Genomic DNA, 21,830 nt, shown 5'->3' with positions numbered 1-21,830 from the left:
ATAGCAACATAGGACAAGCAAGACGTAGCATACAGACAGAGCAACATAGGACAAGCAAGACGTAGCATACAGACAGAGCAACATAGGACAAGCAAGACATAGCATACAGACAGAGCAACATAGGACAAGCAAGACATAGCATACAGACAGAGCAACATAGGACAAGCAAGACGTAGCATACAGACAGAGCAACATAGGACAAGCAAGACATAGCATACAGACAGAGCAACATAGGACAAGCAAGACATAGCATACAGACAGAGCAACATAGGACAAGCAAGACGTAGCATACAGACAGAGCAACATAGAACAAGCAAGACATAGCATACAGACAGAGCAACATAGAACAAGCAAGACGTGGCATACAGACAGAGCAACATAGGACAAGCAAGACATAGCATACAGACAGAGCAACATAGAACAAGCAAGACGTGGCATACAGACAGAGCAACATAGGACAAGCAAGACATAGCATACAGACAGAGCAACATAGGACAAGCAAGACGTGGCATACAGACAGAGCAACATAGGACAAGCAAGTCGTAGCATACAGACAGAGCAACATAGGACAAGCAAGTTCTACTTCTTATTGTAGAGGGGAGATACACTAACAGAATGGAAGGTTCTAGTTCTTATTGTAGAGGGGAGATAAACTAACAGCATGGAAGGTTCTAGTTTTTATTGTAGAGGGGAGATACACTAACAGAATGGAAGGTTCTAGTTCTTATTGTAGAGGGGAGATACACTAACAGCATGGAAGGTTCTGGTTCTTATTGTAGAGGGGAGATACACTAACAGAATGGAAGGTTCTAGTTCTTATTGTAGAGGGGAGATACACTAACAGCATGGACGGTTCTAGTTCTTATTGTAGAGGGGAGATACACTAACAGCATGGAAGGTTCTAGTTCTTATTGTAGAGGGGAGATACACTAACAGCATGGAAGGTTCTAGTTCTTATTGTAGAGGGGAGATACACTATATGTAATTCCGTGTCAGAGTTAGATGAGTTCAGCTGTGCTCTCCAGTTAGAGAGTGTGTGTGTTTGGTCTATCAGAGAGAGTGTGTTTGGTCTATCAGAGAGAGTGTGTGTTTGGTCTATCAGAGAGAGTGTGTGTTTGGTCTATCAGAGAGAGTGTGTATTTGGTCTATCAGAGAGAGTGTGTGTTTGGTCTATCAGAGAGAGTGTGTTTGGTCTATCAGAGAGAGTGTGTGTTTGGTCTATCAGAGAGAGTGTGTATTTGGTCTATCAGAGAGAGTGTGTGTTTGGTCTATCAGAGAGAGTGTGTGTTTGGTCTATCAGAGAGAGTGTGTTTGGTCTATCAGAGAGAGTGTGTGTTTGGTCTATCAGAGAGAGTGTGTGTTTGGTCTATCAGAGAGAGTGTGTGTTTGGTCTATCAGAGAGAGTGTGTTTGGTCTATCAGAGAGAGTGTGTTTGTTCTATCAGAGAGAGTGTATGTTTGTATCAGGGGAGCTGCTACTGACTGGGAAGTCTCTCTGGGCGTGGGGGCTTAATGAGGATGTCATGTAGCTGTGTGTGTGTGTGTGTGTGTGTGTGTTTCAGACCACTGACGCCCTCTCAGCCAGTAAACGCTGTGTCCAGAGCCCTGGGCTAGCCTATAATGAGGGTCTGCTGGGAAAGACAAGCATTTGGTTGGATTCAGGGCTGTTCAGTACAGTGGGGTGACTGGAGACGGCTGACTGTGTGTGATTGAATGGGGGGGGTGTACGTGTGTGAGAAAGAGAGGGTGTGTGTATGTGTGTGTCTTGCTTTGACTGTGTGAGTCGCCAATGTGTGTTTTGACTCTGCAATCACACAGCATGACCCTGGCTCTCCTCTCCCTACCTGGCTCTCCTCTCCCTACCTGGCTCTCCTCTCCCTCCCTGGCTCTCCTCTCCCTCCCTGGCTCTCCTCTCCCTCCCAGGCTCTCCTCTCCCTCCCAGGCTCTCCTCTCCCTCCCAGGCTCTCCTCTCCCTCCCAGGCTCTCCTCTCCCTCCCAGGCTCTCCTCTCCCTCCCAGGCTCTCCTCTCCCTCCCAGGCTCTCCTCTCCCTCCCTGGCTCTCCTCTCCCTCCCTGGCTCTCCTCTCCCTCCCTGGCTCTCCTCTCCCTCCCTGGCTCTCCTCTCCCTCCCTGGCTCTCCTCTCCCTCCCTGGCTCTCCTCTCCCTCCCTGGCTCTCCTCTCCCTCCCTGGCTCTCCTCTCCCTCCCTGGCTCTCCTCTCCCCCTGCCTCCTCCCCGCATGGGGTTCCAGTCAACATCACGGTGGAGAAACTCCACCTCAGCAAAATGCCACTTCCTGCCCCTGCCGTAACCTTCCGCTGAGACAGAGACCGCTTCCAAAATGGCACCCTATTACCTACAGTACTTTTGCCCTGAACCCTATTGGCCCTGCATCAAAAGTAGTGCACTATATAGGGAATATGATGCCATCTGGGACACAGACAGCTTACCAGGCCCAAAGCCCAGTGAGACAAGCAGAGACAGAGGCAGACCAGCATTTAAGAGAACACTGCTTGGGAATGAGGTGAGGCTGCAGGAAAAGACAGAATAAAAGAAGGGCAAGGAAAGGAGGAGAGAGGAAGTACGTACTCTGTGCCGCTCTCCACCATCTGTGTGAGCAGTGAGATGCCGTCCAGGTTGATGAACTCCTGGGCGAAGGTGACGTCTCTGGAAGAGTTGGCCAGGTCCTTCAGAGCCTCCAGCTTGGCATCCATACTGGATGACTGGATCCTCTCGTGGAGCTGGGCCGCTGTCTGAGACTGGAGGGGAGGGGGGAGACAGCCGGGGAGAGGGCAGAGACAGGGGTTATACACCGGATATACACTGAGTGTACAAAACATTAAGAACACCTGCTCTATCCATGACAGACTGGCCAGGTGATTCCAGGTGAAAACGACGATCCCTTATTGATGACACGTCATTCAGTGTAGACGAAGGGGAGGAGACAGGCTGTAAAGAAGGATTTTTATGCCTCGAGACAATTGAGACATGGATTGTGTATTTGTGCCATTCAAAGAGAGAATGGACACAATAAAATATTTAAGTGCCTTTGAACTGGGTATGGTAGTAGATGCCAGGCGCAACGGTTGTGTCAGGAACTGCAACACAGATGGGTTTTTTACACTCAACAGTTTCCTGTGTGTATCAAGAATGGTCCACCACTCAAAGGACATCCAGCCAGCTTGACACAACTGTGAGAAGCATTGGAGTCAACATGGGCCAGCATCCCTTTCGACACCTGAGTCCATGCCCTGACAAATTGAGTCTGTTCTGAGGTCAAAAGGGGGCAGGGGGGTGGTTTGGGGTGCAACTCAATATTAGGAAGGTGTTCTTAATATTTTGTACACTCAGTGTACGCATGTATGTGGATATATGTATACACATACAGTGAAATTATACAATGACTATGAGGTTAAAGTGCCCCTTGGTCCCTTATTCCTAGCACGCAATGATTACATCAGGCTTGTGACTCCTCAAACTTGTACGCATTTGCAGTTTGTTTTGGTTGAGTTTCAGATTATTTTTGGCCCAAATAATGAATCCAGCAAATAAATCCAACAAATATGTAGAGTCACATGCTTCATGTAGTCATTGCATGCTGAGTATAGAGCCAAAACAAACAAATGTGTCACTGTCCCAAAACTGTTGGAGCTCACCGTATATCCACTGTACATAGGGTCGAGTCAGGGGTAATAGAAAAGCTGTCTGAGACTGGCGTCAAAAGGTTGCATGGGTACCTGTTTGTGCCACTCCTTGTCATGCCAAACATGATGACACAAACAAACTAGTACCCAGGCTAGTCGAAAGGAGAGAGAAAATAGTGCCCACTCACTCTGCCCAGAGTAGGTGAAAACCTGCTTTGGTGATGAAATTTCACTTCCTTATGTTACATTTTACCAAGGCAAATATGATTCTTCATGTTCTGAATCATTCCATGGGGTCTTTCTCTAACATATCATTAACATCATATCCAAACAGTCGGATTTCTAACCTAATACATCTGATAATAAGCACCGAGCTCTGACAGAGCGGCAGCTTTATCCCAGCAACTTTGAGGAGTTTACATGTTGTGGTAGTCGTTTGAGGAGTTTATATGTTGTGGTAGTCGTTTGAGGAGTTTATATGTTGTGGTAGTCGTTTGAGGAGTTTACATGTTGTGGTAGTCGTTTGAGGAGTTTATATGTTGTGGTAGTCGTTTGAGGAGTTTATATGTTGTGGTAGTCGTTTGAGGAGTTTATATGTTGGGGTAGTCGTTTGAGGAGTTTATATGTTGTGGTAGTCGTTTGAGGAGTTTATATGTTGTGGTAGTCGTTTGAGGAGTTTATATGTTGTGGTAGTCGTTTGAGGAGTTTATATGTTGTGGTAGTCGTTTGAGGAGTTTATATGTTGTGGTAGTCGTTTGAGGAGTTTACATATTGTGGTAGTCGTTTGAGGAGTTTATATGTTGTGGTAGTCGTTTGAGGAGTTTATATGTTGTGGTAGTCGTTTGAGGAGTTTATATGTTGTGGTAGTCGTTTGAGGAGTTTATATGTTGTGGTAGTCGTTTGAGGAGTTTATATGTTGGGGTAGTCGTTTGAGGAGTTTATATGTTGTGGTAGTCGTTTGAGGAGTTTATATGTTGTGGTAGTCGTTTGAGGAGTTTACATGTTGTGGTAGTCGTTTGAGGAGTTTATATGGTGTGGTAGTCGTTTGAGGAGTTTACATGTTGTGGTAGTCGTTTGAGGAGTTTATATGTTGTGGTAGTCGTTTGAGGAGTTTATATGTTGTGGTAGTCGTTTGAGGAGTTTATATGTTGTGGTAGTCGTTTGAGGAGTTTATATGTTGTGGTAGTCGTTTGAGGAGTTTATATGTTGGGGTAGTCGTTTGAGGAGTTTATATGTTGTGGTAGTCGTTTGAGGAGTTTATATGTTGTGGTAGTCGTTTGAGGAGTTTACATGTTGTGGTAGTCGTTTGAGGAGTTTACATGTTGTGGTAGTCGTTTGAGGAGTTTATATGTTGTGGTAGTCATCTGCAAAGTTGTTTTAGGGTGTCACAAAAAGCTAAATTAGCATGTCACGTTTCACAGAACTTGTTTTTGTTAGAAATCTTCGAAAATGAAGAGGAATTTTACATTAATATGAAAAGTGTATACTAAAATATGAAATGTCTCAAAATCTATATCTATCTTACCTCTACATTGTTTTATATCCTGAATTCAAGAAGAAATATGACCAGTTCAATGGTGAACCTGTCAGTTAGCCTTAATTCTCGCACAGCATCCAACCTAGCTGACGCAATGCTATTCTCCTGATTTTTTACCACTTTTTTCAGGCCTCCATTGATTTAGTCACCCTAATTCTGGCCATCCTACAAGGGTAAAAACTAATTGGTCAAATGATGCGTTTTTGACTGGACAACCTATAGAGTACAGTCTGGGCCTGGTAGCAGGGGGAAAGCGTGAGAGAGAGAGAGAGAGAGAGAGAGAGAGAGAGAGAAAGGGAACGCACGAGAGAGAGAGGGAACGCACGAGAGAGAGAGGGAACGCACGAGAGAGAGAGAGAGAGAGAGCAGTGTTAAAGATGTAGGATCTTTACAATGCAGAACATTCACAATAAGTCGTTTATTTGAGGTTTAAAAAGGATTCTGAAGTTTGTAATTTCAATTTTGAATTTTGATTTTCCCTTATAAAAAATGTATCAACCCCTACCAAAATGTACATTAATTATAATCCACATAATAGTTCATATTTCCTGTTGCTGCAGGCTTATTTTCCTGCTGTAGCAAACTGTCTCAAAGTAAGATCCTACATCTGTATACAGTTCTTGAAGTCTTGTGTGGATGGTGCTGCTCATCTATTATACAGTATGTATGCTAAATCAGGGCTTCTCCTTTACAGTCATGTCATTAGCTTGGACTGTTATTGGCTTCAAGGGAGAAGCCAGGCCATAACAAGAATGCAGGTGAAAGAAGGTGAAAACAAAAGAAATCTATCTAACCCTCAGAGTATACTGGAGCAGACGTTTCTGCATGGGCCCGTCTTGAGTGAATTTCCCCCTAACAGCAGACACTCTTCCAGGCCTCTCACCCTCTCTATCTATCCGAGGGGTTAGAGGAAGAGGATGGGAGGGAGGCGGGGACAGGCGAGATTAAGATGTTAAGATAAGGATGGCAGACACTCTTCCAGGCCTCTCACCCTCTCTATCTATCTGAGGGGTTAGAGGAAGAGGACGGGAGGGAGGCAGGGACAGGCGAGATTAAGATGTCATGATAAGGATGGCAGACACTCTTCCAGGCCTCTCATCCTCTCTATCTATCCGAGGGGTTAGAGGAAGAGGATGGGAGGGAGGCGGGGACAGGCGAGATTAAGATGTCATGATAGGGATGGCAGACACTCTCAGTCAAAATGCTCAGTATCTAACTAAATCTTCATGCTACGAACAGGAAGGCAGGATGGCCGACACCCTCAGTCAAAATGCTCAGTATCTAACTAAATCTTCATGTTACGAACAGGAAGGCAGGATGGCCGAATGGTTGTGTAAGTTGAATGAGTCATTTAACTTAACCATAAAATGTGTCTTTCCACTTAACTCTGAAATTCCCCTTTACTCTGAAATGTGAGTTTCAACTTCACTGTTAAATAGAGAAAAGGTTAAAAATATCAAAAGAAGATTTAGCCTTATAACATGAAACTATTGGAGCTCAAAGACTCTTCCTCTTCCAATATGTTTTAGGACCACTTGATGAGTATATAACCCAAACTTACAGGAGATGTTGTTAGTCGCAGTATCGAACCATTCTTTATGTCATTGCGATTCTGCGGTGACAAGAAAAGGGACAACTTTGAGGTGTGATTTCAAACTTAACATATATGCAATACACACAGTTTTACTGTTGAGTTGGAACATTAAAATCAATATGCATATTATCATTGTTTAGTCCAATATGACAGAGATAACAAGAAAGTAGATGCCAACCTTTTCTGTGATGTAGAAATTAGTGGAATCAGCATTTTGCAGAGCAAAGTTTTCGTGGTTCCCCAAAGACCATCTGAAAACGGAAATGTAAAACAAAATACTTCTGAACTTTGAAATGAAAGAACACTGCATCTCTCAATGACAGAGAAACACTTAGACCCAAGAGCCTCTTTATTTAAACGCAGCACAGAAATGCATAAATATGAGCATTTCTATGAAGGTTATGAGAGAAAGAGAGAGAGAAAGAGAAAGAGAGAGAGAGCGAGAGAGGGGGAGGGGGAGAGAAAGAGAGAGAGAGAAAGAAAGAAAGAGAGAGAGAGAAAGAGAGAGAAAGAGAGAGAGAGAGAGAGAGAGAGAAAGAGAAAGAGAGAGAGAGAGAAAGAGAGAGAGAGAGAAAGAGAGAGCATAGTAGAGACTGCATAGTAAACAGTAACTTACTTATTATTACTATTATTGTTATTACTATAATTATTCATGTTTATCATTCCAAATATGGGTGGTAATGGTAGTGATAACAGTGATAACAGTTTAGTGATGGTAGTAGTAGTCGTAGTAATGATGATTGTAGTTGTAGTACTGATATAAAGAAGAAGATGATCGTTATTTAGTTATAAGTTAGTTATAGTTTCATTTTCCATAATTTGATTTTATATTTATTACATTTCTACTATTGACTGTTACCATTTTATTGTTATTATTTTTGTATTTAATTTTGTATTATTATTTACTACCATTTTATATTATTATTTGCTATCATTTATAATTTTGTTACAATGTATATTGTATACATTGTTGCTTTGGCAATATTGACACAATGTTTTTCATGCCAATAAAGCAGCTTGAATTTGAATTTGAATTTGAGAGAGAGAGAGAGAGAGAGAGAGAGAGAGAGAGAGAGAGAGAGAGAGAGAGAAAGAGAAAGAGAGAAAGAGAGAGAAAGAAAGAGAGAGAGAAAGAAAAACATTTCCTTACCCTTCGCAGACTTCTTTTATAATGGCCGAGAGGGGCTTTTTCTGAGAAAAGAAGAATGAGTAATCAGAAACAATAGTTCATCCTCATTAGAACACAAGGACCTTTAAGGACAGCTACTTCAAATGGAAGTGGGGGAACATTGACTTTATCGGAGAAGGATACAGTAGAAATACACTGCTCGGGAACAACTACTTTATATAACGTTAAAGGAGATTCAGATAGAACCAGAGAGGATTCTTCAGAGAACATTTTAACGAGCCTGGTCCCAGATCTGTTTGTGCGGTCTTTCCAAATCCTATGTTCATTATCACGCCAGTTGGCAAGATGGCAACAACAGATCTTGGACCAGTCTATGTTTATAACATCATGCAGGGTGGAGTGGTACAGCTTTAGTGGTCAGTGGTTAAGGATCTGGACAGCCAGGTCTAAGTCCCAAACGGCACCCTTTCCCCTACATAGTGGACTACTTTTGACCAGGGCCTATAGGGCTCTTGTCAAAAGTAGTGCACGATATAGGGAATAGAGTTCTGTTTGGGATGTACTTCATATGTTCTGCTGTTGAATCAACAACCATCTGTACATCATTATAGTTCCATAAAAGATTTCAAATGGTATTGTGTACAGCTATAAAGTCTCTCTCCAGACAGAGGGAACAAGGGAGGGAGTGGTGTTGTCTGTTATGGAACGGCTGTGACAGCCAGTATTAACTCTCTCTACTGCAGTGTTCCCCATTCCTCTGAGAGTGTACTGCAGGGAAGAGGGGGCACTCTGTAACACTGCATGCACACAAACACACCTCTTCTCTCCCTATCCTCCTGTACCCTTACCAAGGCCTCAAGCAGTCCTATTCCTCTCTCGCTCAGTCTCTCTACCTCCCCCTCTATCTCCCCCCTCTCGCTCTACCTCCCCCTTCTCTCGCTCTACCTCCCCCTCCCTCTACCAGCCCCCTCCCTCTCTCTCGCTCTACCTCCCCCTCTACCTCCCCCTCTCTCTCCTTACCTCCCCCTCTCTCCCCACCCCTCCCCTCTCTCTACCTCCCCCCTCTCTACCCTCTCTCCCCTACCTCCTACCTCTCTCTCTCCCCCTAACCCCCCTCTCCACCTCCCCCACCCCTCTACATCTCTCAACCTTGCTACCTCCTTCCTCTCTACATCTACCTCCTCCCTCTCTCTACCTCACTACCTCCTCCTCTCTACCTTGCTACATTCTCATTCTCTCTACCTCACTACCTCCTCCCTTTCTCTACCTTGCTACCTCCTCCCTCTCTCTACCTCGCTACATCCTCACTCTCTCTATCTTCTCCTTCTCTCTTCCTCGCTACCTCCTCCCTCTCTCTACATCGCTACCTCCTCCTTCTCTCTACCTCGCTACCTCCTCCTTCTCTCTACCTCGCTACCTCTTCCCTCTCTCTACCTCGCTACCTTTTTTCTCTCTCTACCTCGCTACCTCCTCCCTTTCTCTACCTTGCTACCTCCTCACTCTCTCTACCTCGCTACATCCTCACTCTCTCTACCTTCCCCTTCTCTCTTCCTCGCCACCTCTTCCCTCTCTCTACCTCGCTACCTCCTTTCTCTCTCTACCTCGCTACCTCCTCCCTCTACCTCGCTACCGTCTGCTTCTCTCTACCTCGCTACCTTCTCCTTCTCTCTACCTTGATATCTCCTCCCTTTCTCTACATCGCTACCTCCTCCTTCTCTCTACCTCGCTACCTCCTCCCTCTCTCTACCTCCTCCCTCTCTCTACCTCGCTACCTCCTCCCTCTCTCTACTTCGCTACCTTCTGCTTCTCTCTACCTTCTCCTTCTCTCAACCTTGCTACCTCCTCCCTCTCTCTACCTAGCTACCTTCTCCTTCTCTCTACCTCGCTACCTCCTCCTTCTCTCTACCTCCTCCCTCTCTCTACCTCGCTACCTCCTTTCTCTCTCTACCTCGCTACCTCCTCCCTCTCTCTACTTCGCTACCTTCTGCTTCTCTCTACCTTCTCCTTCTCTCTACCCCGTTACTTCCTCCCTCTTTCAACCTCGCAACCTCTTCACTCTCTCTACTTCGTTACCTCCTCCCTCTCTCTACCTCGCTACCTCCTTTCTCTCTCTACCTCGCTACCTCCTCCCTCTCTCTACCTCGCTACCTCCTCCCTCTACCTCGCTACCTCCTCCTCTCTACCTCCTTCTCTCTACCTCCTCCCTCTCTCTCTCTCTACCTCCTCCCTCTAGGTACCTCCTCCCTCTCTCTACCTTGCTACCTCCTCCCTCTCCCTCTCTCTACCTTGCTACCTACTCCCTCTCGCTACCTCGTTACCTTCTCCTTCTCTCTACCTCCTCCTTCTCTCTACCTCGCTAACTCCTCCTTCTCTCTACCTCCTCCCTCTCTCTACCTCGCTACCTACTTCCTCTCTCTACCTCGATACCTACTCCTTCTCTCTACCTCGCTACCTCCTCCCTCTCTCTACCTCGCTACCTCCTCCCTCTCTCTACCTCCTCCCTCTTTCTACCTCGCTACATCCTCCCTCACTCTCCTCCCTCTCTCTACCTCGCTACCTCCTCTATCTCTATTTCTCTACCTCATCCCTCTCTCTACCTCCTCCCTCTCTCTACCTCTACCTCCTCCCTCTCTCTACCTCACTACCTTCTCCATCTCTCTCTCTCTCTACCTCCTCCCTCTCTACCTCGCTACCTCCTCCTCTCTACCTCCTCCTCCTCTCTCTCTACCTCCTCCCTCTCTCTCTACCTCCTCCCTCTCTCTCTACCTCCTCCCTCTCTCTACCTCGCTACCTCCTCCCTCTCTCTACTTCGTTACCTCCTCCCTCTCTCTACTCCTCCTCTCTACCTCCTCCCTCTCTCTACCTCGCTACCTCCTCCTCCCTCTCTCTACCTCCTCCTCTCTACCTCCTCCTTCTCTCTCCTCGCTACCTCCTCCCTCTCCCTCTCCCTCTACTACCTCCTCCCTCTCTCTACCTCGCTACCTCCTCCTTCTCTCTACCTCCTCCCTCTCTCTCTACCTCCTCCCTCTCTCTACCTCGCTACCTCCTCCCTCTCTCTACTTCCCTTTCTCTACCTCTTCCTCCCTCTTTTACCTCCTCCTCTCTCTACCTCCTCCTCTCTCCTCCTCCCTCTCTCTACCTCGCTTTCCTACCTCCTCCCTCTCTCCTCCTCCTCCTCTCTACCTCCTCCTCCTCCTTCTCTCTACCTCGCCCTCTCTCTACCTCCTCCCTCTCTCTACCTCCTCCTCCCTCTCTCTACCTCCTCTACCTCCTCCTTCTCTCTACCTCCTCCCCTCCCTCTCTCTACCTCGCTACCTCCTCCCTCTCTCTACTTCCTCCTCTCTCTACCTACCTTCTGCTTCTCTCTCCTTCTCTTCTCTCAACCTCCCTGCTACCTCCTCCCTCTCTCTACCTAGCTACCTTCTCCTTCTCTCTACCTCGCTACCTCCTCCTTCTCTCTACCTCCTCCCTCTCTCTACATCGCTACCTCCTTTCTCTCTCTACCTCGCTACCTCCTCCCTCTCTCTACTTCGCTACCTTCTGCTTCTCTCTACCTTCTCCTTCTCTCTACCCCGTTACTTCCTCCCTCTTTCAACCTCGCAACCTCTTCACTCTCTCTACTTCGTTACCTCCTCCCTCTCTCTACCTCGCTACCTCCTTTCTCTCTCTACCTCCTCCCTCTACCTCGCTACCTCCTCCTCTCTACCTCCTCCTTCTCTCTACCTCCTCCCTCTCTCTCTCTACCTCCTCCCTCTAGGTACCTCCTCCCTCTCTCTACCTTGCTACCTCCTCCCTCTCCCTCTCTCTACCTTGCTACCTCCTCCCTCTCGCTACCTCGTTCCTCCTCTCTCTACCTTCTCCTCCTCTCTCTCTCCTCCTCCTTCTCTCTACCTCGCTAACTCCTCCTCCTCTCTCTACCTCCTCCCTCTCTCTACCTCGCTACCTCTTCCTCTCTCTACCTCGATACCTACCTCCCTCTCTCTACCTCGCTACCTCCTCCCTCTCTCTCTACCTCGCTACCTCCTCCCTCTACCTCGCTACCTCCTCCTCTCTACCTCTCTCGTCCTCCTCCTCTCTCTCTACCTCCTCCCCTCTCTCTCTACCTCCTCCCTCTCTCTCTCTCTACCTCCTCCCTCTCTCTCTCTACCTCCTCCCTCTCTCTCTCCTCCTCCTCCTCCCTCTCTATACCTTGCTACCTCCTCCCTTTCTCTACCTTGCTACCTCCTCCCTCTATTTTGCTACCTTCTCCTTCTCTCTACCTCGCTACCTCCTCCCTCTCTCTACCTCGCTTCTCTACCTCCTCCCTCTCTCTACCTCTTCCCTCTTTCTACCTCGCTACATCCTCCTCACTCTCCTCCCTCTCTCTCTACCTCGCTACCTCCTCCTCCTCTCTACCTCCTCCCTCTCTCTACCTCGCTACCTCCTCCTTCTCTCTACCTCCTCCCTCTCTCTCTACCTCGCTACCTCCTCCCTCTCTCTACCTAGCTACCTCCTCCTTCTCTCTACCTCGCTACCTCCTCCTTCTCTCTACCTCCTCCCTCTCTCTACATCGCTCCCTCCTTTCTCTCTCTACCTCGCTACCTCCTCCCTCTCTCTACCTCGCTACCTTCTCCTTCTCTACCTTCTCCTCCTCCCTCTCTCTACCCCTCTCTCCTCCCTTCGTACTTCCCTCCCTCTTTCAACCTCTCAACCTCTTCACCTCTCTCTACTTCGTTACCTCCTCCCTCTCTCTACCTCGCTACCTCCTTTCTCTCTCTACCTCTACCTCCTCCCTCTACCTCGCTCTCTCTCTCCTCCTCCTCTCTACCTCCTCCTTCTCTCTACCTCCTCCCTCTCTCTCTCTCTCTACCTCTTACCTCCTCCCTCTAGGTACCTCCTCCTCTCTCTACCTTGCTACCTCCTCCCTCTCCCTCTCTCTACCTCGCTGCTCCTCTCCTCCTCCTCCTCTCTCTACCTTGCTACTCCTCCTCTCTTACCTTCTCCTTCTCTCTACCTCCTCCTTCTCCTACCTCGCTAACTCCTCTCTCTCTCTCTACCTCCTCCCTCTCTCTCCTCGCTACCTCTCCTTCCTCTCTCTACCTCCTCCCTCTCTCTCCTCCTCCCTCTCTCTACCTCGCTACCTCCTCCTCTCTCTCTCTCTACCTCCTCCCTACCTCCTCCCTCTCCTCCTACCTCCTCCTCTACCTCTCTACCTCCTCCCTCTCTCCTCTCTACCTCCTCCCTCTCTCTCACCTCCTCCCTCTCTCTCTCCTCCTCCCTCTCTCTCTCTACCTCCTCCCTCTCTCTCTACCTCTCCTCCTCCCTCTCTCTCTCTACCTCCTCCCTCTATACCTTGCTACCTCCTCCCTCTCTCTACCTTGCTACCTCCTCCCTCTTTTTGCTACCTTCTCCTTCTCTCTACCTCGCTACCTCCTCTTCTCTCTCCCTACCTCCTCCCTCTCTCTCTACCTCGCTACCTCCTCCTTCTCTCTATCCTCCCTTCACCTCTCCTCCTCTCTCTCTACCTCGCTACCTCCTCTATCTCTATCTCTCTACCTCATCCCTCTCTCTACCCTCCTCCTCTCTCTACCTCTACCTCCTCCCTCTCTCTACCTCCTCCCTCTCTACCTCCTCCCCCTCTACCTCACTACCTCCTCCATCTCTCTCTCTACCTCCTCCCTCTCTCTACCTCTACCTCCTCCCTTCTCTCTACCTCATTACCTTCTCTCTACCTCTCTACCTCATCCCTCTCTCTCCTCTACCTCCTCCCTCTCTCTACCTCCTCCTCCTCCCTCTACCTCCTCCCTCTCTCTCTCTCTCCTCCCTCTCTCTACCTCCTCCCTCTCTCTACCTCCTCCCTCTCTCACCTCTCCTCTCTCTCCTGCTACCTCCTCCCTCTCTCTACCTCGCTACCTCTCCTCTCTCTACCTCCTCCTCTCTCTCTCTCTCTCTACCTCCTCCCTCTCTAGCTACCTCCTCCATCTCTACCTCTACCTCCTCCACCTCTACCTCCTACCTCCTCCCTCTCTCTACCTCTGATCCCTCTCTCTACCTCCTCCCTCTCTACCTCGCTACCTCCTCCCTCTTGCTACCTCGCTACCTCCTCTCCTACTCTCTCTACCTTGCTACCTCCTCCCTCTCTCTACCTCGCTACCTCCTCCTTCTCTCTACCTCCTCCCTCTCTCTCTCTACCTCCTCCCTCTCTCTCTCTCTCTACCTCCTCTCCTCTCTACCTCCTCCCTCTAGGTACCTCCTCTCTCTCTACCTTGCTACCTCCTCCCTCTCTCTACCTTGCTACCTCCTCCCTCACTCTACCTCGATACCTAATCCCTCTCTTTACCTCGCTACCTCCTCCCTCTCTCTACCTCGATACCTAATCCCTCTCTTTACCTCGCTACCTCCTCCCTCTACCTCGCTACCTCCTCCTCTCTACCTCTCTACCTCCTCCCTCTCTCCCTCTACCTCCTCCCTCTCTCTCTACCTCCTCCCTCTCTCTCTCTACCTCCTCCCTCTCTCTCTCTACCTCCTCCCTCTCTCTCTCCTCCCTCTCTCTCTCTACCTCCTCCCTCTCTCTCTCTACCTCCTCCCTCTCTCTCTACCTCCTCCCTCTCTCTACTCTCTACCTCCTCCCTCTTTCAACCTTCTCCTCTCTACCTCGCTACCTCCTCCCTCTCTCTACCTCGTTACCTCCTCTTTCTCTCTACCTCCTCCCTCTCTCTACCTCGTTACCTCCTCCCTCTTTCTACCTCGCAACCTCTTCACTCTCTCTACTTCGTTACCTTCTCCTTCTCCTTCTCTCTACCTCGCTACCTCCTCCCTCTCTCTACCTCCTCCCTCTTTCAACCTCGCTACCTCCTCCCGCTCTCTCTCTCCTCTCTCTCTCTACCTCGCTACCTCCTCCTCTCTCCTCCTCTCTCTCCTCTCTCTCTCTCGCTACCTCCTCCTTCTCTCTACCTCCTCCCTCTCTCTCTCTAGCTACCTCCTCCCTCTAGCTACCTCCTCCTTCTCTCTACTTCCTCCCTCTCTCTACCTCGCTACCTCCTCCCTCTCTCTACCTCGTTACCTCCTTCCTCTCTCTACCTCGCTACCTCATCCCTTTCTCTACCTCGCTACCTCATTCCTTTCTCTACCTCGCTACCTCATTCCTTTCTCTACCTCGCTACCTCATCCCTTGCTCTCTCTACCTCCTCCCTCTCTCTCTCTCGCTACCTCCTCCCTCTCTCTCTACCTCGCTACCTCCTCTATCTCTCTTTCTCTACCTCCTCCCTCTCTCTACCCTCTCCTTCTCTCTACCGCGCTACCTCCTCCCTCTCTCTACCTCCTCCCTCTCTCTACCTCCACCCTCTCTCTACCTCACTACCTCCTCCATCTCTCTCTCTACCTCCTCCCTCTCTCTACCTCTACCTCCTCCCTCTCTCTACCTCGCTACCTCCTCCCTCTACCTCCTCCCTCTCTCTACCTCGCTACCTCCTCCTACTCTACCTCCTCCTCTCTCTCTACCTCCTCCCTCTCTCTCTACCTCCTCCCTCTCTCTACTTCGTTACCTCCTCCCTCTCTCTACCTCCTCCTCTCTACCTCCTCCCTCTCCTCGCTACCTCCTCCCTCTCTCTACCTCGCTACCTCCACCCTCTCTCTACCTTGCCCTCTCCTCCCTCTCTCTACCTTCTCCTTCTCTCTACCTCGCTACCTCCTCCCTCTCTCTACCTTACTACCTCCTCCCTCTCTCTCCTCCACCCTCTCTCTACCTTGCTACCTCCTCCCTCTCTCCTCCTCCCTCTCTCCTCTCTCTCTCCTTCCTCTGCCTCGCCTACCTCCTCCCTCTCTACCTCCTCCCTCTCTCTACCTCCTCCCTCTCTCTCTACCTCATTACCTCCTTCTCTCTACCTCGCTACCTCCTCCTCTCTCTCTACCTCGCTACCTCCTCCCTCTCTCTACCTCCTCCCTCTCTCTACCTCCTCCCTCTCTCTACCTCATTACCTCCTTCTCTCTACCTCGCTACCTCCTCCTTCTCTCTACCTCTACCTCCTCCTCTCTCTCTACCTCCTCCCTACCTCCTCCTTCTCTCTACCTCCTCCTTCTCTCTACCTCCTCCTTCTCTCTACCTCCTCCTTCTCTCTACCTTGCTACCTCCTTTCTCTCTCTACCTCGCTACCTCCTCCCTCTCTCTACCTTGCTACCTCTCTCTCATCTCTCTCTCTACCTCCTCCCCCTCTCTACCTCGCTACCTCCTCCCTCTCTCTCTCTCTACCTCCTCCCTCTCTCTCTACCTCTACCTCCTCCCTCTCTCTCCTCTACCTCCTCCCTCTCTCTCTACCTCCTCCTTCTCTCTACCTCGCTACCTCCTCCTTCTCTCTACCTCGCTACCTCCTCCCTCTCTCTACCTCGCTACCTCCTCCCTCTCTCTACCTCCTCCTCTCTACCTCTACCTCCTCCCTCTCTCTACCTCTCTACCTCCCCTCTCTCTACCTCTGCTACCTCCTCCCTCTCTCTATCTTCTCCTTCTCTCTACCTCCTCCCTCTCTCTCTCTACCTCCTCCCTCTCTCTCTACCTCCTCCCTCTCTCTACCTCCTCCCTCTCTCTACCTCGTTACCTCCTTCTCTCTACCTCGCTACGTCCTCCTTCTCTCTACCTCGCTACCTCCTCCTTCTCTCTACCTCGCTACCTCCTCCTTCTCTCTACCTCCTCCTTCTCTCTACCTTGCTACCTCCTTTCTCTCTCTTCCTCCTTCTCTCTACCTCGCTACCTCCTCCTTCTCTCTACCTCACTACCTTCTCCTTCTCTCTACCTCGTTACTTCCTCCCTCTTTCTACCTCCAACCTCTTCACCTCTCTCTACTTCCCTCTCTCTCTTCTCCTTCTCTCTACCTCGCTACCTCCTTCTCTCTACCTCACTACCTCCTCCCTCTCTCTACCTCGCTACCTCCTCCCTCTCTCCTCCTCTACCTCCTCCCTCTACCTCTACCTCCTCCCTCTCTCTACCTCCTCCCTCTCTTTACCTTGCTACCTCCTCCCTCTCTCTACCTCGCTACCTATCTCTTATCTCTACCTCGCTACCTCCTCCCCCTCTCTCTACTCTCCTCTCTCTCTCTCTCTACCTCCTCCCTCTCTCTACCTCGTTACCTCCTTTCTCTCTCTACCTCCTCCCTCTCTCTCTACCTCCTCCCTCTCTCTACCTTCTCTCTACCTCGCTACCTTTTCCTTCTCTCTACCCTCTCTTACCTTCTCCTTCTCTCTACCCCGTTACTTCCTCCCTCGCAACCTCTCCCTCACCTCTACTCATTACCTTCTCCTTCTCCTTCTCTCTACCTCCACCCTCTCTCTACCTTGCCCTCTCCTCCCTCTCTCTACCTTCTCCTTCTCTCTACCTCGCTACCTCCTCCCTCTCTCTACCTTACTACCTCCTCCCTCTCTCTACCTCCACCCTCTCTCTACCTTGCTACCTCCTCCCTCTCTCTACCTTCTCCTCCTCTCTACCTCGCTACCTCCTCCCTCTCTCTACCTCGCTACCTCCTCCCTCTCTCTACCTCCTCCCTCTCTCTACCTCATTACCTCCTTCTCTCTACCTCCTACCTCCTCCTTCTCTCTACCTCGCTACCTCCTCCCCTCCTCCCTCTCTCTACCTCCTCCCCTCTCTCTACCTCCTCCCTCTCTCTACCTCATTACCTCCTTCTCTCTACCTCGCTACGTCCTCCTCTCTACCTTGCTACCTCCTCCTTCTCTCTACCTCGCTACCTCCTCCTTCTCTCTACCTCCTCCTTCTCTCTACCTCCTCCTTCTCTCTACCTCCTCCTTCTCTCTACCTTGCTACCTCCTTTCTCTCTCTACCTCGCTACCTCCTCCCTCTCTCTACCTAGCTACCTCCTCCCTCTCTCTACCTCGCTACCTTCTCCATCTCTCTCTCTACCTCCTCCCTCTCTCTACCTCGCTACCTCCTCCTCTCTCTCTCTCTCTACCTCCTCCCTCTCTCTCTACCTCCTCCCTCTCTCTACCTCCTCCCTCTCTCTCTCTACCTCCTCCTTCTCTCTACCTCGCTACCTCCTCCCTCTCTCTACCTCCTCCTCCTCCTTCTCTCTACCTCGCTACCTCCTCCCTCTCTCTACTCCTCGCTACCTCCTCCCTCTCCTCTCTACCTCCTCCTCTCTACCTCGCTACCTCCTCCCTCTCTCTTCCTCTCTACCTCCACCCTCTCTCTACCTTGCTACCTCCTCCCTCTCTCTATCTTCTCCTTCTCTCTACCTCCTCCCTCTCTCTACCTCCTCCCTCTCTCTACCTCGTTACCTCCTTCTCTCTACCTCGCTACGTCCTCCTTCTCTCTACCTCGCTACCTCCTCCTTCTCTCTACCTCGCTACCTCCTCCTTCTCTCTACCTCCTCCTTCTCTCTACCTTGCTACCTCCTTTCTCTCTCTACCTCGCTACCTCCTCCTTCTCTCTACCTCACTACCTTCTCCTTCTCTCTACCCCGTTACTTCCTCCCTCTTTCTACCTCGCAACCTCTTCACTCTCTCTACTTCGTAACTTCTCCTTCTCTCTACCTCGCTACTTTCTCCTTCTCTCTACCTCACTACCTCCTCCCTCTCGCTACCTCCTCCCTCTCGCTACCTCCTCCCTCTCGCTACCTCCTCCCTCTCTTTACCTTGCTACCTCCTCCCTCTCTCTACCTCGCTACCGTATCCTTATCTCTACCTCGCTACCTCCTCCCTTGCTCTCTCTACCTCCTCCCTCTCTCTCTCTACCTCCTCCCTCTCTCTCTACCTCGCTACCTCCTCCCTCTCTCTCTACCTCGCTACCTCCTCCTTCTCTCTACCGCCTCTCTACCTCCTCCCTCTCTCTACCTCCTCGCTACCTCCTCCCTCTCTCTACCTCGCTACCTCCTCCCTCTCTCTACCTCACTACCTCCTCTCTCTCTCTACCTCACTACCTCCTCTCTCTACCTCACTACCTCCTCTCTCTACCTCGCTACCTCCTCCCTCTCTCTACCTCGCTACCTCCTCCCTCTCTCTACCTCGCTACCTCCTCCCTCTCTCTACCTCGCTACCTCCTCCCTCTCTCTACCTCGCTACCTCCTCCCTCTCTCTACCTCGCTACCTCCTCCCTCTCTCTACCTCCTCCTCTCTACCTCCCTCTCTCTACCTCACTACCTCCTCTCTCTACCTCGCTATCTCCTTCCTCTCTCTACCTCGCTATCTCCTCCCTCTCTCTACCTCGCTACCTCCTCCCTCTCTCTACCTCCTCCTTCTCTCTACCTCGCTACCTCCTCCCTCTCTCTACCTCGCTACCTCCTCCCTCTCTCTCTACCTCGTTACCTTCTCCCTCTCTCTACCTCGCTACCTCCTCTTTCTCTCTACCTCGCTACCTTCTCCTTCTCTCTACCTCCTCCCTCTCTCTACCTCGTTACCTCCTTTCTCTCTCTACCTCGCTACCTCCTCCCTCTCTCTACTTCACTACCTTCTGCTTCTCTCTACCTTCTCCTTCTCTCTACCTCGCTACCTTCTCCTTCTCTCTACCCCGTTACTTCCTCCCTCGCAACCTCTTCACTCTCTACTTCGTTACCTTCTCCTTCTCTCTACCTCCTCCCTCTCTCTACCTCCTCCCTCTTTCAACCTCGCTACCTCCTCCCGCTCTCTCTCTCCTCTCTCTCTCTACCTCCTCCCTCTCTCTACCTCGTTACCTCCTTTCTCTCTCTACCTCGCTACCTCCTCCCTCTCTCTACTTCACTACCTTCTCTCTACCTCGCTACCTTCTCCTTCTCTCTACCCCGTTACTTCCTCCCTCTTTCTACCTCGCAACCTCTTCACTCTCTCTACTTCGTTACCTTCTCCTTCTCTCTACCTCGCTACCTCCTCCCTCTTTCAACCTCGCTACCTCCTCCCGCTCTCTCTCTCCTCTCTCTCTCTACCTCGCTACCTCCTCCCTCTCGCTCTCTCTCTCGCTACCTCCTCCTTCTCTCTACCTCCTCCCTCTCTCTCTCTAGCTACCTCCTCCCTCTCGCTACCTCCTCCCTCTAGCTACCTCCTCCCTCTAGCTACCTCCTCCCTCTCTCTACCTCGCTACCTCCTCCCTCTCTCTACCTCGCTACCTCATTCCTTTCTCTACCTCCTCCCTCTCTACCTCCTCCTTTCTCTCTCTACCTCCTCCCTCCTCCTCCCTCTCTCTCTACCTCCTCCCTCTCTCTCGCTACCTCCTCCCTCTCTCTCGCTACCTCCTCCCTCTCTCTCGCTACCTCCTCCCTCTCTCTCGCTACCTCCTCCCTCTCTCTCGCTACCTCCTCCCTCTCTCTCGCTACCTCCTCCCTCTCTCTCGCTACCTCCTCCCTCTCTCTCGCTACCTCCTCCCTCTCTCTCGCTACCTCCTCCCTCTCTCTCGCTACCTCCTCCCTCTCTCTCGCTACCTCCTCCCTCTCTCTACCTCTTCTTTCTCCCTGTCTAGAGCATCCTCACCAGCCCCTCAGAGCTACAGTAGCTAGTTCTCTCTCTTTAGCATGTGCTGTACATAGATCAATTCTCAGACACTAAAAAACAAATGTTTGGGTAGAGGCCTGGGAGGCACAGCAGCAGAGTTACACACACACACACACACACACAGTGTTGCTATGTGATAGAGAGGCAGCAGCTCACTCTGTAGAGGCTCTAGTCTCAATGAGCTCCAGAGCACTGAGCTGGCTGCTAGTCTCAATGGACTCCAGAGCACTGAGCTGGCTGGTCGTCTCAATGGGCTCCAGAGCACTGAGCTGGATGCTAGTCTCAATGGGCTCCAGAGCACTGAGCTGGCTGCTAGCCTCAATGGGCTCCAGAGCACTGAGCTGGCTGCTAGTCTCAATGGGCTCCAGAGCACTGAGCTGGCTGCTAGCCTCAATGGGCTCCAGAGCACTGAGCTGGCTGCTAGTCTCAATGGGCTCCAGAGCACTGAGCTGGCTGCTAGCCTCAATGGGCTCCAGAGCACTGAGCTGGCTGCTAGTCTCAATGGGCTCCAGAGCACTGAGCTGGCTGCTAGCCTCAATGGGCTCCTGAGCACTGAGCTGGCTGCTAGCCTCAATGGGCTCCAGAGCACTGAGCTGGCTGCTAGCCTCAATGAGCTCAGAGCACTGAGCTGGCTGCTAGTCTCAATGGGCTCCAGAGCACTGAGCTGGCTGCTAGCCTCAATGGGCTCCAGAGCACTGAGCTGGCTGCTAGTCTCAATGGGCTCCAGAGCACTGAGCTGGCTGCTAGCCTCAATGGGCTCCAGAGCACTGAGCTGGCTGCTAGTCTCAATGGGCTCCAGAGCACTGAGCTGGCTGCTAGCCTCAATGGGCTCCAGAGCACTGAGCTGGCTGCTAGTCTCAATGAGCTCCAGAGCACTGAGCTGGCTGCTAGTCTCAATGGGCTCCAGAGCACTGAGCTGGCTGCTAGCCTCAATGGGCTCCAGAGCACTGAGCTGGCTGCTAGCCTCAATGGGCTCCAGAGCACTGAACTGCCTGCTTTAACACATTCATTGGGTGACTCAGTCAGCAATGGAGGCAGGCAGGAATATTCTGCAGGGCCTAGGCTGCTAACAGAGGCCACACAGAGGAGAGAAAGAGGGAGGAGAGGGGAGGGAGGAGAGGGGAGGGAGGAGAGAAAGAGGAAGGAGAGGGGAGGGAGGAGAGGGGAGGGAGGGAGGAAGAGAAAGAAGCGTGGGCATGTATTCACAGTTAAAACAGCTTGGCTGAAAATGCATGCATCTCTCAGTAGCAACTCCATGACAGTGTACGTTGTCAGTAACAGAGTAACAATTACATTTACAGAGATTATATACCTAGAGGTGTAATTTGTGCTATAGGTGTATCACATTTCACATTGAACGTGTGACAGGACACCTTGTGTACATATCCCTTTACATCAGTGGGTGTGTACATTATAATCCACAACAAAGGATTACTGTGCTGTGTTGCAGCCACCCAGGGTAAACTACTAGCTCAGGGGTACAGTAGGAGA

General features: G+C 50.6%; 1 protein-coding gene across 4 annotated transcripts in view; it reads right to left on the bottom strand.

Annotated features, from left to right (window-relative positions):
- LOC112229503 (engulfment and cell motility protein 1-like) overlaps positions 1 to 21,830 on the bottom strand; it is a 224,269-nt gene that overhangs the window by 127,263 nt on the left and 75,176 nt on the right. For all 4 annotated transcript variants that reach the window (XM_042310106.1, XM_042310110.1, XM_042310107.1 and 1 more), the window contains exons 3-6: positions 7,923 to 7,963; positions 6,951 to 7,023; positions 6,740 to 6,790; positions 2,587 to 2,756 (exon numbers count right to left, since the gene is read on the bottom strand). In XM_042310106.1, coding sequence (XP_042166040.1) covers positions 2,587 to 2,756; positions 6,740 to 6,790; positions 6,951 to 7,023; positions 7,923 to 7,963 — 335 coding nt within the window. The remainder of the gene's footprint in view (positions 1 to 2,586; positions 2,757 to 6,739; positions 6,791 to 6,950; positions 7,024 to 7,922; positions 7,964 to 21,830) is intronic.

The sequence above is a fragment of the Oncorhynchus tshawytscha genome, linkage group LG31 (genome assembly GCF_018296145.1).
Source record: "Oncorhynchus tshawytscha isolate Ot180627B linkage group LG31, Otsh_v2.0, whole genome shotgun sequence".
In the NCBI taxonomy this organism is placed as follows: Eukaryota; Metazoa; Chordata; class Actinopteri; order Salmoniformes; family Salmonidae; genus Oncorhynchus; species Oncorhynchus tshawytscha.
This window is presented reverse-complemented; position numbering and strand designations above follow the sequence as displayed.